At 54.5% G+C, this 14051-nt stretch overlaps 7 protein-coding genes across 7 annotated transcripts; 3 read left to right on the forward strand and 4 right to left on the reverse strand.

Moving 5' to 3' along the window:
* Nucleotides 1-385: 385 nt before the first annotated feature.
* A1O7_00550 (uncharacterized protein) lies at nt 386-1502 on the forward strand (the record flags this gene model as incomplete). Its single annotated transcript, XM_007754591.1, has 3 exons — nt 386-1187; nt 1241-1345; nt 1408-1502. The coding sequence occupies 3 exons, from the start codon at nt 386-388 to the stop codon at nt 1500-1502; spliced, it is 1002 nt and encodes a 333-aa protein (XP_007752781.1).
* Nucleotides 1503-1861: 359 nt separating this feature from the next.
* Nucleotides 1862-2258, reverse strand: A1O7_00551 (calmodulin; the record flags this gene model as incomplete). The annotated part of the gene is made up of 2 exons (XM_007754592.1): nt 1862-2109; nt 2165-2258. 2 exons carry the CDS (start codon nt 2256-2258, stop codon nt 1862-1864), a joined length of 342 nt encoding a protein of 113 aa, XP_007752782.1.
* Nucleotides 2259-3113: 855 nt separating this feature from the next.
* On the forward strand, nt 3114-4203 carry A1O7_00552 (syntaxin 16; the record flags this gene model as incomplete). The annotated part of the gene is made up of 2 exons (XM_007754593.1): nt 3114-3136; nt 3186-4203. The coding sequence occupies 2 exons, from the start codon at nt 3114-3116 to the stop codon at nt 4201-4203; spliced, it is 1041 nt and encodes a 346-aa protein (XP_007752783.1).
* Nucleotides 4204-5229: 1026 nt separating this feature from the next.
* On the reverse strand, nt 5230-8880 carry A1O7_00553 (uncharacterized protein; the record flags this gene model as incomplete). The annotated part of the gene is made up of 1 exon (XM_007754594.1): nt 5230-8880. The coding sequence occupies one exon, from the start codon at nt 8878-8880 to the stop codon at nt 5230-5232; it is 3651 nt and encodes a 1216-aa protein (XP_007752784.1).
* A 988-nt stretch (nt 8881-9868) lies between these two features.
* On the reverse strand, nt 9869-10418 carry A1O7_00554 (histone; the record flags this gene model as incomplete). Its single annotated transcript, XM_007754595.1, has 3 exons — nt 9869-9924; nt 9980-10225; nt 10409-10418. 3 exons carry the CDS (start codon nt 10416-10418, stop codon nt 9869-9871), a joined length of 312 nt encoding a protein of 103 aa, XP_007752785.1.
* Nucleotides 10419-11131: 713 nt separating this feature from the next.
* On the reverse strand, nt 11132-12034 carry A1O7_00555 (lectin, mannose-binding 2; the record flags this gene model as incomplete). The annotated part of the gene is made up of 2 exons (XM_007754596.1): nt 11132-11578; nt 11639-12034. The coding sequence occupies 2 exons, from the start codon at nt 12032-12034 to the stop codon at nt 11132-11134; spliced, it is 843 nt and encodes a 280-aa protein (XP_007752786.1).
* A 622-nt stretch (nt 12035-12656) lies between these two features.
* Nucleotides 12657-13079, forward strand: A1O7_00556 (uncharacterized protein; the record flags this gene model as incomplete). Its single annotated transcript, XM_007754597.1, has 1 exon — nt 12657-13079. One exon carries the CDS (start codon nt 12657-12659, stop codon nt 13077-13079), a length of 423 nt encoding a protein of 140 aa, XP_007752787.1.
* Between the last annotated feature and the right edge of the window lie 972 nt (nt 13080-14051).

Consider the following 14051-nt stretch of genomic DNA (forward strand, 5'->3'; position numbering starts at 1 on the left):
CTCCAACGAGTGACGTTGTGTCCAACGGTCCTCAATACTATTTCGCATGGACAACCTTGATCACATTGGTACGTCTACTCGTGCCTTTTGGATCGATGCCTGCTCAAAAGCGGTCGACGTAGTGAAATCCCCAAACGTCCGATTCATTCGTTGTTGATGCTTAGCACCCACGTTTAGCGGGGTATATCCCTCAGATCGTCTGAATTAACCAAAGTGCAGTCCTTCAAAGGTGGTCTGTTGATCTCTTCTCTCGGACAGAAATCAGAATCGGTGTCACGTGCGACCGAGATACAATACACTAAACCGCAGGGAAGCCACAGCCAGGGTGACAATATAGGACTTTCTCCAGCGTCACATTCGGACGTCCAGGCATCAAGCTATCGCCATGTCCAGCCCCGAACCAGCAACCAAAGCCCCCGAGTCCGATGCCATGGAGGACGCAGCAAACACTGAACACACGCTCATTTCAGCACAGGACTCAAGAGCCCAGGATGGACCCAGCATGGGTGAGCACTGCGTGACGGACCGACCCACACCTTCGGACCGGCAACCATCAGGAGAAATGTCCAAAATGTCCGACATAGACGTCTACATCTCCAAACCAGCGGACTATCCCAACACACCGGCGAAGCTTCTCCTCCTACTCACCCCAGGCACGGGTGTCCACTCGACGAACAATCAGATCCAAGCAGATATGTTCGCTCAAGAGGGCTTTGTTGTCATCATGCCCGATCAATTCAAGGGTGATTCTGCGCCGACCTCCAACAAGGCGACACTCTCGTCTCCGGTGGAGCCGCAGGGCCCAGGCCTCCTAGAGAGGATCAAGCTTGGTGCGGTCGAAACAGCCAAATCATTCATGGTAGACATGTGGCTGGCCAGACAGACGCCCGAGAAGGTTCTCCCTGTTTTGTTGAAGGTGATTGAGACATGTAAGGACGAATATGCTGATGCTGTGGCCCACGGTGAAGGGATCTATGCTATTGGGTATTGCTTTGGAGGCAAGTACGTGGTCATGCTTGCTGGAGAGCACCAGGAGACTGCTCCGCAGGGACAGGCTGCGAAGGATGTAGAAGCAGGGTCAGCCCAAAAAGGTCCACTGATAAAGGCAGGGGCCGTCGCTCATGCCACCTTGGTGACGAGGGAGGACATGAAGGCTGTCAAGGCGCCATTGATGCTGGTTTGTGTCGGTGAGTCGAAGCACGCACAAGTTGCTACGGGACGACTGCTGACCGAGTTCCAGAGAACGACCCTTTGTTTCCTGAAGAGGTGCTTGAGATCGGCCGAAAATACTTTGCAGCGAGCAACGTCGAACACGAAGTCAGTATATATCCAGAAGTGCCACACGGTGAGTCTCAACCTGCGAGAGAGGTTTTCGTTGTCGACCCTGTAAAAGCTGACATCGAACAGGATTCGCTGTGTACGGAGACTACGATTCGCCAGCTATCAAGCAAGCTCAAGAAACAGCCTTCCGGCAGATGCTCAACTGGCTAAAGGCGCACTGACGCTATCACACTGGAGTTTGACGCAGCTTCCTTGCTTGTTTGAACGGTATGGTGACGACAAAACAAATGATACCCGTAGCATGAACACAATGAGGAACTCGGTGCACTTAGAGTCGTAGCATTGAGGAGCAGCTGTGGAATGCCTTCTTGCTCAATTAGTGCTGTAGGGTCCGCTTTCCCAGTAAACCTGTATCGCTTCAGAGGTGATCTCTTTGGAAGCACAGAACAAAACGATGCCTTTGTATCCCGCTAGCACTTCCGGCTGCTGCCCGGTCTCGCCCGCCCATTGCTCATCCAGCTCTCAAAGCCTCTGCCGTCAGCCCTCCCTCTCCGCGATGGATCGTCGTTGTCGTCATTCTTCATTTCTGCATCATCAATTGTACGAATTCGTTGTAGTCGATGCGACCATCGCCATCCTGGTCGGCTTCCCGGATCATCTCATCCACCTCGTCATCTGTGAGCTTTTCGCCGATTGAGGTCATGACATGGCGCAGCTCGGCGGCAGAAATGAAGCCGTTGTTGTCTCGGTCAAACACCTTGAACGCCTCTCGAATCTCCTCCTCGGAGTCGGTATCCTTCATCTTTCGCGCCATCATCGTGAGGAACTCTGGCGTGATCCGTCAGCCAACATCCATAACACGCGCGGGGCCTTCTTTTCGTACCTGGAAAGTCAATGGTGCCATTGTTGTCTGCATCCACCTCGTTGATCATGTCTTGCAGTTCAGATTCCGAGGGATTCTGGCCCAGCGACCTCATGACAGTGCCCAGCTCCTTGGTTGTGATTTGCCCTAGAAGTGCGTGTCAGCGGCCGTTCTAGAGATGACGAGTAATTGCCTCGGCGCGGAGAGACTGTGCATAGGAGGACATACCATCACCGTCTTTGTCCTGCGAGCCTGCGTGTCAGCACTGATGGCGTCAATACCGGAGCGATGCGAACATACGAACAGAGAGAAGGCTTCCTTGAACTCGGAAACTTGCTCTTCGGTCAGCGAGTCGGCCTGTGCCCAGCCAAGTGTCAGTGGGTGATCTAGGAGAGTGAGGTTTCACGATTGTAACCACAATCTCGACCAAAGTCGTACCATGATGGAAGTGTATTGAGCGGGAATTGAGTTTGATGGTGGCCGGGAACGATTTTCGAGTGCGCGCAGTATACGAAGCTGTTTATGGATGACTTTGTGCGTCGGAAAAGAGTCAGTATTTCACAGCAGCTGAAATAGCGGCGTAATTGAATTGCGCTGTTCTCTGTAAAAGGAGCCTCGAACCTTGACTGGCCGCTGAGGCCGCCCGCCGCTGGAGGCTCGAAGGAGCGCGGCGAATCCCTCGCCCGGATCAATGTTCTTCCTGCCCGGCCACTTCCAACTGTGGCTGCTCCTGGAAGGTGGTGGGTGCCTGTAGCCCTGCGTCGTCCATGTCCTTCAGCTACGACTGGTGCGAACACTCTTCCGACGCAAGGATTCCAGGTTGCTTCAGATGTTCTTATCCTGAAGCAGTGATCTTGGACAACCTCTGATCTAGCCGTGCCTTGACGCGCCATGACAACGACTGCAGCTGAGTTCCAGACGACAGGCGACAGTCGCACCTGAAGCCCGTCAACTTCACCACATCTCGAACATGTGGAGAGACCGCACGAATCTGTATAGCTCAAGCCCCCAACACCACACGAGCTGCGCTAACACTTTTCAGCTACATATCCTATCGACAGTCCTATTCACACCACCCTGCGAAGAAACCCCGATTCCCAGCAAGCAATGGCTTCGCCGACCACGGCTCGGAGGAGACTCGCGGTCTCATGTCAACAGACGCATACGACGATGGCGATGCCGTGATCGAGATGGACCTGCTCCCTCCGCGATGGATTGACGTGCAAGATGAGGTTGGGGACTTGCTGAAAGATATCACCCTGAAGGCGGCCAAGTTGGACAAGCTGCATTCGAAGCACGTCCTGCCAGGCTTTGAAGACGACTCGGTCAAGTTGCAGGAGGAGCGCGAGATCGAGCAACTGACCACGGAGATCACACGAGGCTTCCAAGAATGCCAAAAGGCCATCAAGCGCATTGAGACCATGGTCAAAGAAGCGAGTCGGACCGGCAACCTGCAGAAAGGAGACGAGGTCATGGCGAAGAACATCCAAGTCGCTCTGGCCTCGCGGGTCCAGGAAGTCAGCGCAACGTTCAGGAAGAAGCAGAGCAACTATCTCAACAAGCTGCGGCAACTGGGCGGCTTCGAATCGCCGATCGGCCGAGCCTCGACCCCGGTGCAGAATCCGTATTCCGACCCAGCGTTGATGGAGTCCGAAGTGGATAAACGGCTGGGCCAGTCCGCCTTGCAACAGACGGCGCAGAAACGGCTGCACAGGAATGACGCCGCCATCGCCCAGCGGGAACAGGAAATCAACGACATCGCCAAGGGCATCATTGAACTGGCAGATATCTTCCGCGACCTTCAAGCCATGGTCATCGACCAGGGAACCATGCTCGATCGCATTGACTACAATGTCGAGCGTATGGCCACAGATGTGAAAGGGGCGGAGAAGGAGCTGGTCGTCGCGACTAACTACCAACGTCGTAACACTAAGCGGAAGATTCTCCTGCTGCTTTTCCTCCTCGTGGTCGGCATGTTTGTCCTGCTGCTCATCAAGCCGAAGAGGAGGGCTCAGGCACCATCTGCAGCTCCGCCTGCATCACCAGATACTCCTCCCTGAAGTCAAATGCTGAAAGCGAGCACAACACTATTATGAGCTACTATCGACAGTGACCGAGCACAAATGAGCGATAGATGTCCGCCAAGCCTACCTGAGATGGTGCCACAGTTGTGGTATCTTTCACCATATTGAGGCAAAAGGGACGCGAGACCCCTATATAGTACGGGGGTCGTGGCAACTCAAGGAGCCCACCCTCATCACGTAAAAAGATCAGCCGGCGTGTGGTTGGACAAGCAAAATCCAAGGATCGTTGATACCTAAAGAGGCGGGCACTCGGCTCCCTTGAAGATGGAATGTCCGATCCAGACTTCCGCAAAGGAGTCTCTGTTCGAACGGACAGTGGCTATGCAGCTTGCTGGCGGAGACATGGCCTGCAAGCATGGAGGCAGATTACCTTGTCACATTGCTCTATGTAAGTCTAACCTGCGCCCCAGGTCGTCCTAGGTACCCCGTACTGATTGTGGACTAGAGTACTCTTGACATTGGATGTCGTTGTGACTAAGAAGAAATACATCCCATTTGATCGTAGACCGATAGAGATGGATGTATCAACCAGAACCGAGCTCTTGCCCAGCTGGGAAATGAACACGAAATACGTCCACTACCTGCTGAGGCATGCCTGACACTGGTGTCGTCCTTTTCAGTCGTTTTTTTCTTCCATGTGCTGTAGCTGTAGCTGGGGCTGGAGCTGTTGCTGGAGCTGGAGCCACGACACATGACCTATACGATAAATAGACCATGATAGAGGCGTGATAGAGGCGTGGACGTTTATCTATACTTGTGGAAACACATCGCCTGTACCATAAATATACCATGAGCGCTCAGCCTGCGGGACATTACAAAGTCCTGTATTTTCAAGCGAGGGTATCTGAGTAGATGCTCGAATCGTGGACATGTAGTCGCATTGGCATCTTACGTCGGCACAATATGAACGATACACCATATACAAAAAAATATAAAAGGTGAGAAAACAAACCAAAAGAACTCAAACACTCACGACCACTCGCAACCCTTGCCAAGCAACAGTCAAGACACCGCGCCAGCCATGACCCTGAGGGGCCGGACGCCAACGACTCCTTTCGCCTTCCCAGCCGCGCCAGTACCACCACCAGCAGGAGGCACAGTACCAGCCCCACCAGCAGCAGGAGCAGCAGCAGCATTGCCGGGAGCTCCCCCCGACGACGGAGTCCTATCATCGCCAATCCTCATCTCCCGCAACGTACCCGCCATGTCCTCGCCCCCGGACTCCATGCCGATGCCCGAGTCTTCCTTGACGCTCCCCCGGGAAGTAGCAACAGGCTTGCCTAACCCCTCAGGCACAGGCAATTCGACCTCCTCGGCGCCGAGCCTATTTTTGATGTCCTCGAACAGCACCTCCATGGGGGCGATGTACGCCGTCTTGCTCTTCTCGCCCCACGCCAGCACGTGGCCGCACAGGCCGCCGCTCAGGGGCTCATAGACCCAGGCGCCGCTGTCGCCGGGGATCCCGAAGCCGCCTTCGACGCAGAAGGACGTGGAGAAGGATTGCCGCCCGTGCATTTTCACGAGAGACATGGCTTGGCTGATGCGGCCGCGGCGGAAGCCGCTACTGCGGCCACGGCAGTGGACGCGCAGGCCAGACAGGGATGAAAGGGGCGTGATGGTCGTGAGGACGGGGATGGTGCTGCTGCTGTTGCTGGTGCGTTGCGCCGGTTGTGAGACTTGCCGGTTCCGTGCCGTGGGAGGGTTCGAGGGCGTGATTTTGTCGGCGATGGCGTTTTCGATCTTCAGGCGGTCCTCCTGCACGCGGATCAGCGCCCAGTCGACTTCGTGTTTCATCGCGTCGCGCTTGACGCGCCGGATGCCGCTGCTGGCGAAGACGTGGCCGAAGGCGTGGGAGGCGAGGTGGTCGTCGTCGCGATCCTCTTCGCTAGGGAAGAAGTCGTCGTCCACGTCGTCGATGGCGGGCTGCGTCACGTATAGGTCGTCGTCCGAGTACGGCGCTATGCCTCGCTTATCGCCTATCGAGGCCGCGTCGTCGTCGACGTCTACTTCTTCCTCGGACGAGGACGAGGACGATATGTCGGATCCGTCGTCATCCTCCAGTTCGGGCGTGTCGTCCAGAAACCAGAACTCGTTGCCGTCTGCGTCCATGATGGCGTAGTCGGGGCGGATCGTGCTCGCGTCGCTGCCGTCATCACTGTCATTCTCAAAGTCCTCGTCAGATATGGCTAGGTCGGAAAAGTGGGAGAGGTCTTCCTCGGATTGCATGAAACGTACATCCGCTGCAGCATCATACTGGCCGGGCATCTTACGCGGGGGCGCCATGGCCCAGCGAGGCTGGGGGTCCTCACTACGCCGGACAACGTCGTCGTCGAAATCGTCGTCTTCGTCATCATCGCTGGGGATGTCGAGCATGTGGTGCACCGTCATGCCGTAGGGTTCGCCGTCGACGAGGATGGTGCCGCCGAAGGAAACAGGCGGGAGGTGTTCGCAGTCCTTGAAGGCGCCGATGCTGGCTCCACTGGTGGGCTTCTCCTGGTATTTCTGTTCAAGAGGCCTTCGAGCCAGAGGTTTGGGGCCTCTGTGCGAGCCGTAGCCGGATCGCCGGGGCTTTCTTCTTCGCCGTGTGCCGCTTCTTCTGACCTCGCCATTGAGCAAGACGACTCCCCAGCCCTTTTTGGGTCGGAACTTCTTCCTTAAGACATCACGGACTTTGTTGATCTGTCCACATTGTATACATATGGTCGTCTTTGCACTTTCCGGTCTGCTCCCGAACATCATCAGACTCAGGCTGCAGGACGATTCAGGCGAGTCCTTGAGAGCATGCTCAAGTATCTTGCCGAGTTTCGGCATGACCATGGTATTCCACTGGTCCAAGTCTTGCTGAGGGATGTCGACGTCAGGCCATTTGCGCAGAGGTTTCTCGGCCGGCGGCGTCTGTTGGTGAATAGCTTCTGCCTTGCGCTTGGAGTTCTTTCGCTTGGGGGGCTCGGGTTGGACCTCGTCGTAACTCCCGGGCATGGATGGCAATTTCTTCTCCTCCATTGCTGCTTTCTCTTCGGCCTTGACCATTTGTTCGATGATCAACAGTTCGAAAACTTCGATATCAGAAACAGGTGGAGGTCCTTCCTCGTCCAGGATGCAGCATTGCTGGAGGTCCTTTGCAACCTGAAGCAGGAACGCCCCCGCGTCTTCGTAATTGTTCCTATACTGCAGCTCATCTGGAGCTTGCAAGCATTTCTGGACCACGCGCATGTACTTGCTCCCACATTTCGGGGCGAGCTTGTTTGCGTATATACGCTGGACTCTCTCCATGAAGATGTCGCGGTCGTACTTTGGTTTCCACAGTTTCTGTAGTGGAACCCAAAGGCCAATCTCCAGGAAGAGCAATCCCAGACTATAGATGTCGTAGGCAGGGACCACTTCGGATGCATGGATATCATGGTCTGGATGCCGGTAGATGGTTGCCGAGAATGGCTCTTCTGCCTGTAGTCGCGACAGAAAATCCTGGCAAGATTGGAGCAGATAAGGCGACCTCAGCTCCCGTGGCATGCTGGAATGGTGGATGTGCTCTCTTGTCCCGACAAGCAAGATGTTGTTGCTGTTGACATACTGATGGGTCTCGCCCTGCGCAAAGTAACCCATGATGGAAAGGGCAAGGTTGTATGCCAGACGGAAACGATCTTCAAGAGCCGGCTGTGATCCTTCCTGGGTGTTGCTAGCGGCCAGCAGGGAGGCAAGGGTCCTGTGTTGCTGCAAGGTCTTATGATCATGGCCTTCGGGCAAAGCATAGACCATCGCACAACGAGGTCCATTGGGGTCGACGGTAAAGCCAAGGAGTCTCAGGTGGCCGCACCAAGACAAGTCGCGGTTCTTGCACAGTTTCTCTCCCAGCTCATGAAGCTCAAAGACATCCTCTGCACTGCCGATCACATATGGTGGGCAGTCAGCGGCGAGGAAGTCAATGAGTACCGGGCAGGCCCCCTGTCGAAAATAGGCGATCGACCTTTCTCGCGTGGGTGTTGAGCCCTCGGCTGGATCATATGGAGGCGGATCAGCCGCCTGGAAATGCGAAATATTGAATTCCAGTCCGTTCCAGTCCACGTGTAGAGGATGGTCGTAGAGGTGGGCATGGTCAGTCCCATCTGGAGCAGGCAGTGGGTGAGCATGTTTTGCTCTCTTCGCATCACTGCCCTTCTCGTCGGCCCTCCTTGACTCCTCCAGGCTGTACAGAACGTCGATGCAGGTGGTCAGCTGGTCAAGCAGAGTCCGACCAGTCCTGACCTCGTGACTCGTCCAGTCCTTTCGCTGGGCGACGGGACTCGAGCCAGGTCCTCGGCCGGACTTCTTCATCTCGTACCGCTCGGGATGCTCAAGTCTGCCACTCTCTTCCAGTAACCGTTTGATCTCCGACATGACGCTCGCCACTACTTCACCGAGCCCGGCCTGATCGATTTTCTTGTCGATGTCGACATCGCCTTGTGCTGAGTACGGCGCACCGACGTCGGTCCAGTGCATGCCCCATGCTAGCAATCTGTCCTGCTGGATTTGAAAGTCGCGCCGCAGCTCTCTTACTTCGGGCAGATCGGTGACATTAGCCGCGGCTGGCGTGACCTTCGCGCTCTCATACGATTGCTTGGTGTCCGAGTACAATTTGGACAGGCGCTGGAGATAGGTACCCCTCCGGTGAAACATGGTTACAGAGCCCTTGTCGACGCCTGCTGATTGTCCGATCCTTGACTTGCTTTACTGCCTCATGTCGAAGACGTGGTGTGCGACGAGACTGCCGATGGTTAATCCCTTGGAATCGTTGGAAAAGTCGACGCCAGTAGCAACGAGACGCTCATGCAGGGCCCGGAGATGGAGGCGGGGTGAATCTTGGGTATATCGGAAGCAGTGGAAAGGCTGCTGCCTGTCCACTCGGCGCAAGGAGCCAATATTCGCCACACAACAAGGCCCCCGGGTGGCCGCCTGGAGCCCAGAGAAGGCGAAATAGGCGCCATTCCGACTGGCTCGCCGTACTCGCTCTTCGCATAGGATTCGGCGATACTGCTGCCTGTGCATTTCGGCCAGCAGGTACTGAGTAACTGATCCTGTATTTCTTCACAAGACAACGTGCATATACCATGTTCACTGCACTGCGGCCCTAGGCTGAGGGTGAAGCCATTTTGTGATGAAATCGAGGTTGAACAGGCACCCTCCGACCTCGCCTAGGAGCCACCATTGTCTCGCCTCTCAGCAATACAACCGCCACTGCGCCCCAACAAACCTACGAAACGCTCGAGGTCAAAGTCTAGAGAGTGCGGAAGAGGTAGCAAGAGAGAAGTTCACTTTGTTTCGATTGTTGATTGGTGCTACAATCAATGGCTAGTAGTAGCAATTGTCTTGTGTAGAAGTTCTCTCAGAAGATACAAATCCAGCTTGCGCAAGTTGCATCTTTGCTGAGCACAAGGCAGATCTGTTGTTGCAAGTCCTTTGCATGCACTTGCAGAAACCCAATGTCAATCAATTGCCCATGGAATACAGAAAACCCAGTTGCGCCATGTTCATCATCCGTAAGCACCATGATCCATTCCAATGTAGTCTGTGGAGCAGCTCTAGTAAACAGGTGTCGTTCGTGCTGAGGAAGCGCTCAACCACGGAAACCATGCAGCGTTCTGCCTTCCCGTATAAAAGAAAGCGTTCAACCACCGAAACCGTAGAGAGTTCTGCCTTGGCGTTTCAGGGCGTAAACGACATCTTGAACATTCGTTAGTCATATCGTCTTGCTAGGCATATTGTAGTGTCAACATACCAAGAGAGGTGACGGTCTTTCTCTTTGCGTGTTCGGTGTAGGTGACGGCGTCACGGATGACGGACTCGAGGAACGACTTGAGGACACCACGGGTCTCTTCGTAGATCATGGCCGAGATACGCTTGACACCACCACGACGAGCGAGACGTCGGATGGCAGGCTTGGTGATACCTTGAATGTTGTCGCGCAAGATCTTGCGATGTCTCTTGGCACCGCCTTTGCCGAGACCCTTGCCACCTTTGCCGCCTGTATAAGAAGACTGTCAGTACATGGTATGATGCAGGTGTTGTTGCATTGTACAAGTGGTCGGGGATTGGGGGCGGAAAGTGGCCTGCGTCAGATCGAAAACGAGGTGACGCGACGGCGAGCTGCGAAGGCGACCGCAACTGCAATCATCGCAACCATCGACGCGTAAAGGAAAGAACTTACGTCCAGTCATAGTTGCAGTGGTGTACTGAAGATGATGATATGAAGGATGAAGAAGTTGATGATGGTTGGTGGATGGGTTCAAAGCTGAGGATGCAGTAAGAAGTGGGCAAAAGGGGAGAGAAAGAGGAAAGACAAAGAGGAAGGAGAAGGAAGGATATAAGCGAAAGAGCAGGGCAGGAGCGACGGGCGGGATCAACTTGGGCTTGGCGGCTGCCAGTGATTCAGAGTTGATTTTCCTCACCAGAAAACCGCCTCACAAGATCAGGCAAAAGACGTGCTGGAAAGCAGCACTTGTTTCTGAGCACATCGAAAGAGCGAATGCGTGGTTCTGATTGGTCGTGATATCTCGCATTGTTTCGGGCGGGGCTAGTCCGCGGATCAGACTAGCGCAAGTGGCTGATTCACGTGCAGGCCGCAGAGACTGGGGAGCATTCAATTCAGATCACAGATCACCTGACCATGATTGCCAGTTTCTCTCAGGTTCACGCTCAGACGAGGCTTAGAGATCCTGGTCAGCTTTGGCCTTGCACGCTTCTTATGTCTAGCGCTGGAGACCTTGGACGGGCGGCCGGTAACAGAGCTGTACGCAGTAGATCATCTCAAGATCCATCATTCAGCCGCTGGTGAGCTGAACCAATCGCACGGAATTGTGGCTTTTGGATGGACCGATCATTGTACACGTGAGTTCATCGAGACCTCATGCTCCAATTCACGAAGTGACCCCTAGAACCCCTTGAACCCCTCATAACGCTGCTTTTCTTTGTACTTCTTGTACCCAACGTAGCCACCACCCGCCACCCCAGCGAACAGTAGCACTTTGAAGAAAAACCAACCCCAACCACCACCTTGCTGCTGCGGACTTCTCCCCCTCCCACTAGCTCTGTTCTGAGAATGTTTGTCTCGCCCGCTCTGCGCCGCGACAGGGCTGTACAGATTCCTCGTCTCCACGCTGATAATGTCGAAGTTGTCTGATAATTCGCCCGTATGTGCGCTGAATCCCAGGTACGCGGTGTTGGGCATTTTGAGCGGCTGGTCTGCGGTTGGTGTGATGCTGAAGCAATCGATCCAAGCGTCAGGTGCTTTGTATTGAAGTTGCAACGAGAGGGACTTGTCTTGGAAGTACGTCAGCTTGGCCTTTGTCGGTACTGCTGCACCGCGCAGTCCTCGTGCCTGTGTGCCCAGTCAGTCAGAGTTCGTCCGGGAAAATCCTGTTTTGTGCGCCCTTCTTACCGAACACCCGCCAATCTCATTCGCCTTGCCATCGTTCGCGGCATCATATGTCGTCTTCCCATCTCCCAGCATGCCCATCACGTAAGGAAAAACCACGCCTGGCCGATTATTCTTGTACGTGTCGAAGAATATGCCCAGACCCTCGAATTGGTCTTTGTGTCCAAACACGTTGCCTGGCTGTGCCCTGTCCTTGGTGATCCACAGCGCGAACCCATCGCCATGTAAATGTCCCTTCCCGTGAATCGCGAACTCGAACTCGACTTCCCAATTGGTCGCGGTGAGGGGTATTCGTGAGAAGATCCAGCCTGACTGCGAAGGCAAGTCGGAGGCTAACCGTATGTACTTGTCGGTGCGGACGATGGTGTCGCCGCCAAAATCGAACCATCGGCTGGACATGTCGGAGTCGAGGTATGGTGACTGGAGACTATGTGTCCGCAGCTTGAAGAGAATACTATTAGCCTTGGACACCACTTGTCGCGGATGGATGTATCGCAGGCTAGCTTACAGCGACGCTCTTCATCTCTGGATCTGCCTCGACGGCTGCCCGCGTGCCAACTGCACATGCCGCTAACAGCCATAATGAGGACCACATGCTGGATGGCCACTTCAAGGCTGAGGGTTTGTGCTCCCGACGTCAATGGAACGGAGAGAAGAATGAATGTCACAGTGGCCGCATGGCAAGGAACACCCGCTCGCTGAAAGTCACGCCTCCGGAACTAGTAGACTGTGAACGTCGTTACTGGATTGCAAACGTGTTCAATTGGTGGTGCTCCATCAGAAACGGCCTCACAATCCCCTGTAAATTGCCTCCACCAATCGGCCTGTGGCCTTTCTGCGGCATACTTGCCTAATGCAGTCAGCACGATGGATTGACGCAAACCACCTGCATCTGCACTCCGGCCTTTGCCTTAACATAATTAGAAATATATTCGATAAAGAGCTCGACCAACGTTCACGGACCACAAAAGTACACTTGCACACACCGTCCTCATCGCGCCACACCTCGAGCCCCGCAATCATGGCATTCGGCGGCTTCTTTGGCGGTTCCTCGTCCTCGGGCGACAAAAACAACAACTCTTCGACGGACTCTTCACCCACCATCACGAATCCGCTCTCCTCTTCCTTTCCATCCTCGTCGCCCTCGACAACACAAACTCTCCAACGCATCCAATCAGCCATCACGGAACAAAGCAACGTCAGCAACGCCAAGCAACTCATCTCCAACGTCAATACAAACTGCTTTGAGAAATGCGTGCCTTCTCCGGGCGGGAGTCTCAGCTCCGGCGAGCAGAAATGTCTCACGGCGTGTATGGAGAAATACATTGATGCCTGGAACGTCACGAGTAGGACGTATACAGCACGGTTGCAGAAGGAGAGTGCAGCGTTTGCTGGTCTGGGAGGGGCAGGCGCGCAGGCAGGAGGTGGGAAGGAGCTCTTTTGAGGGAAATAGGGAGCGGAGTGGACGACTCAAGTTGTCGGTGTACCCGTCGCATACGAACGCTTAACCCCAGCCTCGCCAAGCCCTGGACGAGCAAAAGTTGTGGACTCAGCGGCACCTCTTCCAGGATATCTGCGACTTACGTTGCCGTCAAGCTTCGAAAAGTGGACTTGCCCGATTGCTTGACTTCGATCAAGTCACCTCCTTATCCGTGTACGATGTGCCTGGCCGGTTCAGTTGTATGCGCCGCGGTCCTCTTCGAATTAGTATATCCACGATTTCGTCAGAGACCCGTTCGCTCAGGAATGTGCCGTTAGGTGGGCATCCAACACAAATGTACATTAGTCATCTCACCACCAGAGCTGGGGGTGACAGAAGGTCAAGGATATGCTTCGTGAAAGGATACGCCTTAGCCAGCGTTTCTGGTCACTTATGTACAATAACTCCTCTCACGTTGCGATGAGGGCAGGATTAGCTCGCTATCCAAGAACGCAAAAGCGTTCATAGACTTTGGAGGCAGATATGAATATCCGTTCAGAACCCAGTTACTTCGCATTGACTTGGTGTCGTGGGCTTTGCGCTTGGAAATGAACAAATTCATAATCTGCAAGCGTGCAGTAATAATACTTCGACGCATTCAGGAGGGTCTTGGTCTCGTACACTGGTTGAGTGCCTCGTATGATTGTCGATATGGCCTTAAGGAATCATAAATAGGTCGTTGGCAGCTCCCCATGCCTCATTCAATACCGACTGATGTTCAGACAAGAGCGGCCGCCCACAACCGCTGCGGCCAACCAAACTTCGCAGAAACCCCCGGCGCCATTACCACACCCAAGAACTTGCTGGGATGGGACCAAAGGCGACGGCCGCAGTCCGCTGTCGTGAACCTCGCGGCAGAAAAAACCAAAACTGCTCTCACGGGAGGAGAACCCGAATCCAAGCCCCTTTTTGTCTGTTCGTTGCGTAGCACTCAAT

This window comes from Cladophialophora yegresii, assembly GCF_000585515.1.
Source record: "Cladophialophora yegresii CBS 114405 chromosome Unknown aczIN-supercont1.1, whole genome shotgun sequence".
NCBI lineage: Eukaryota > Fungi > Ascomycota > Eurotiomycetes > Chaetothyriales > Herpotrichiellaceae > Cladophialophora > Cladophialophora yegresii.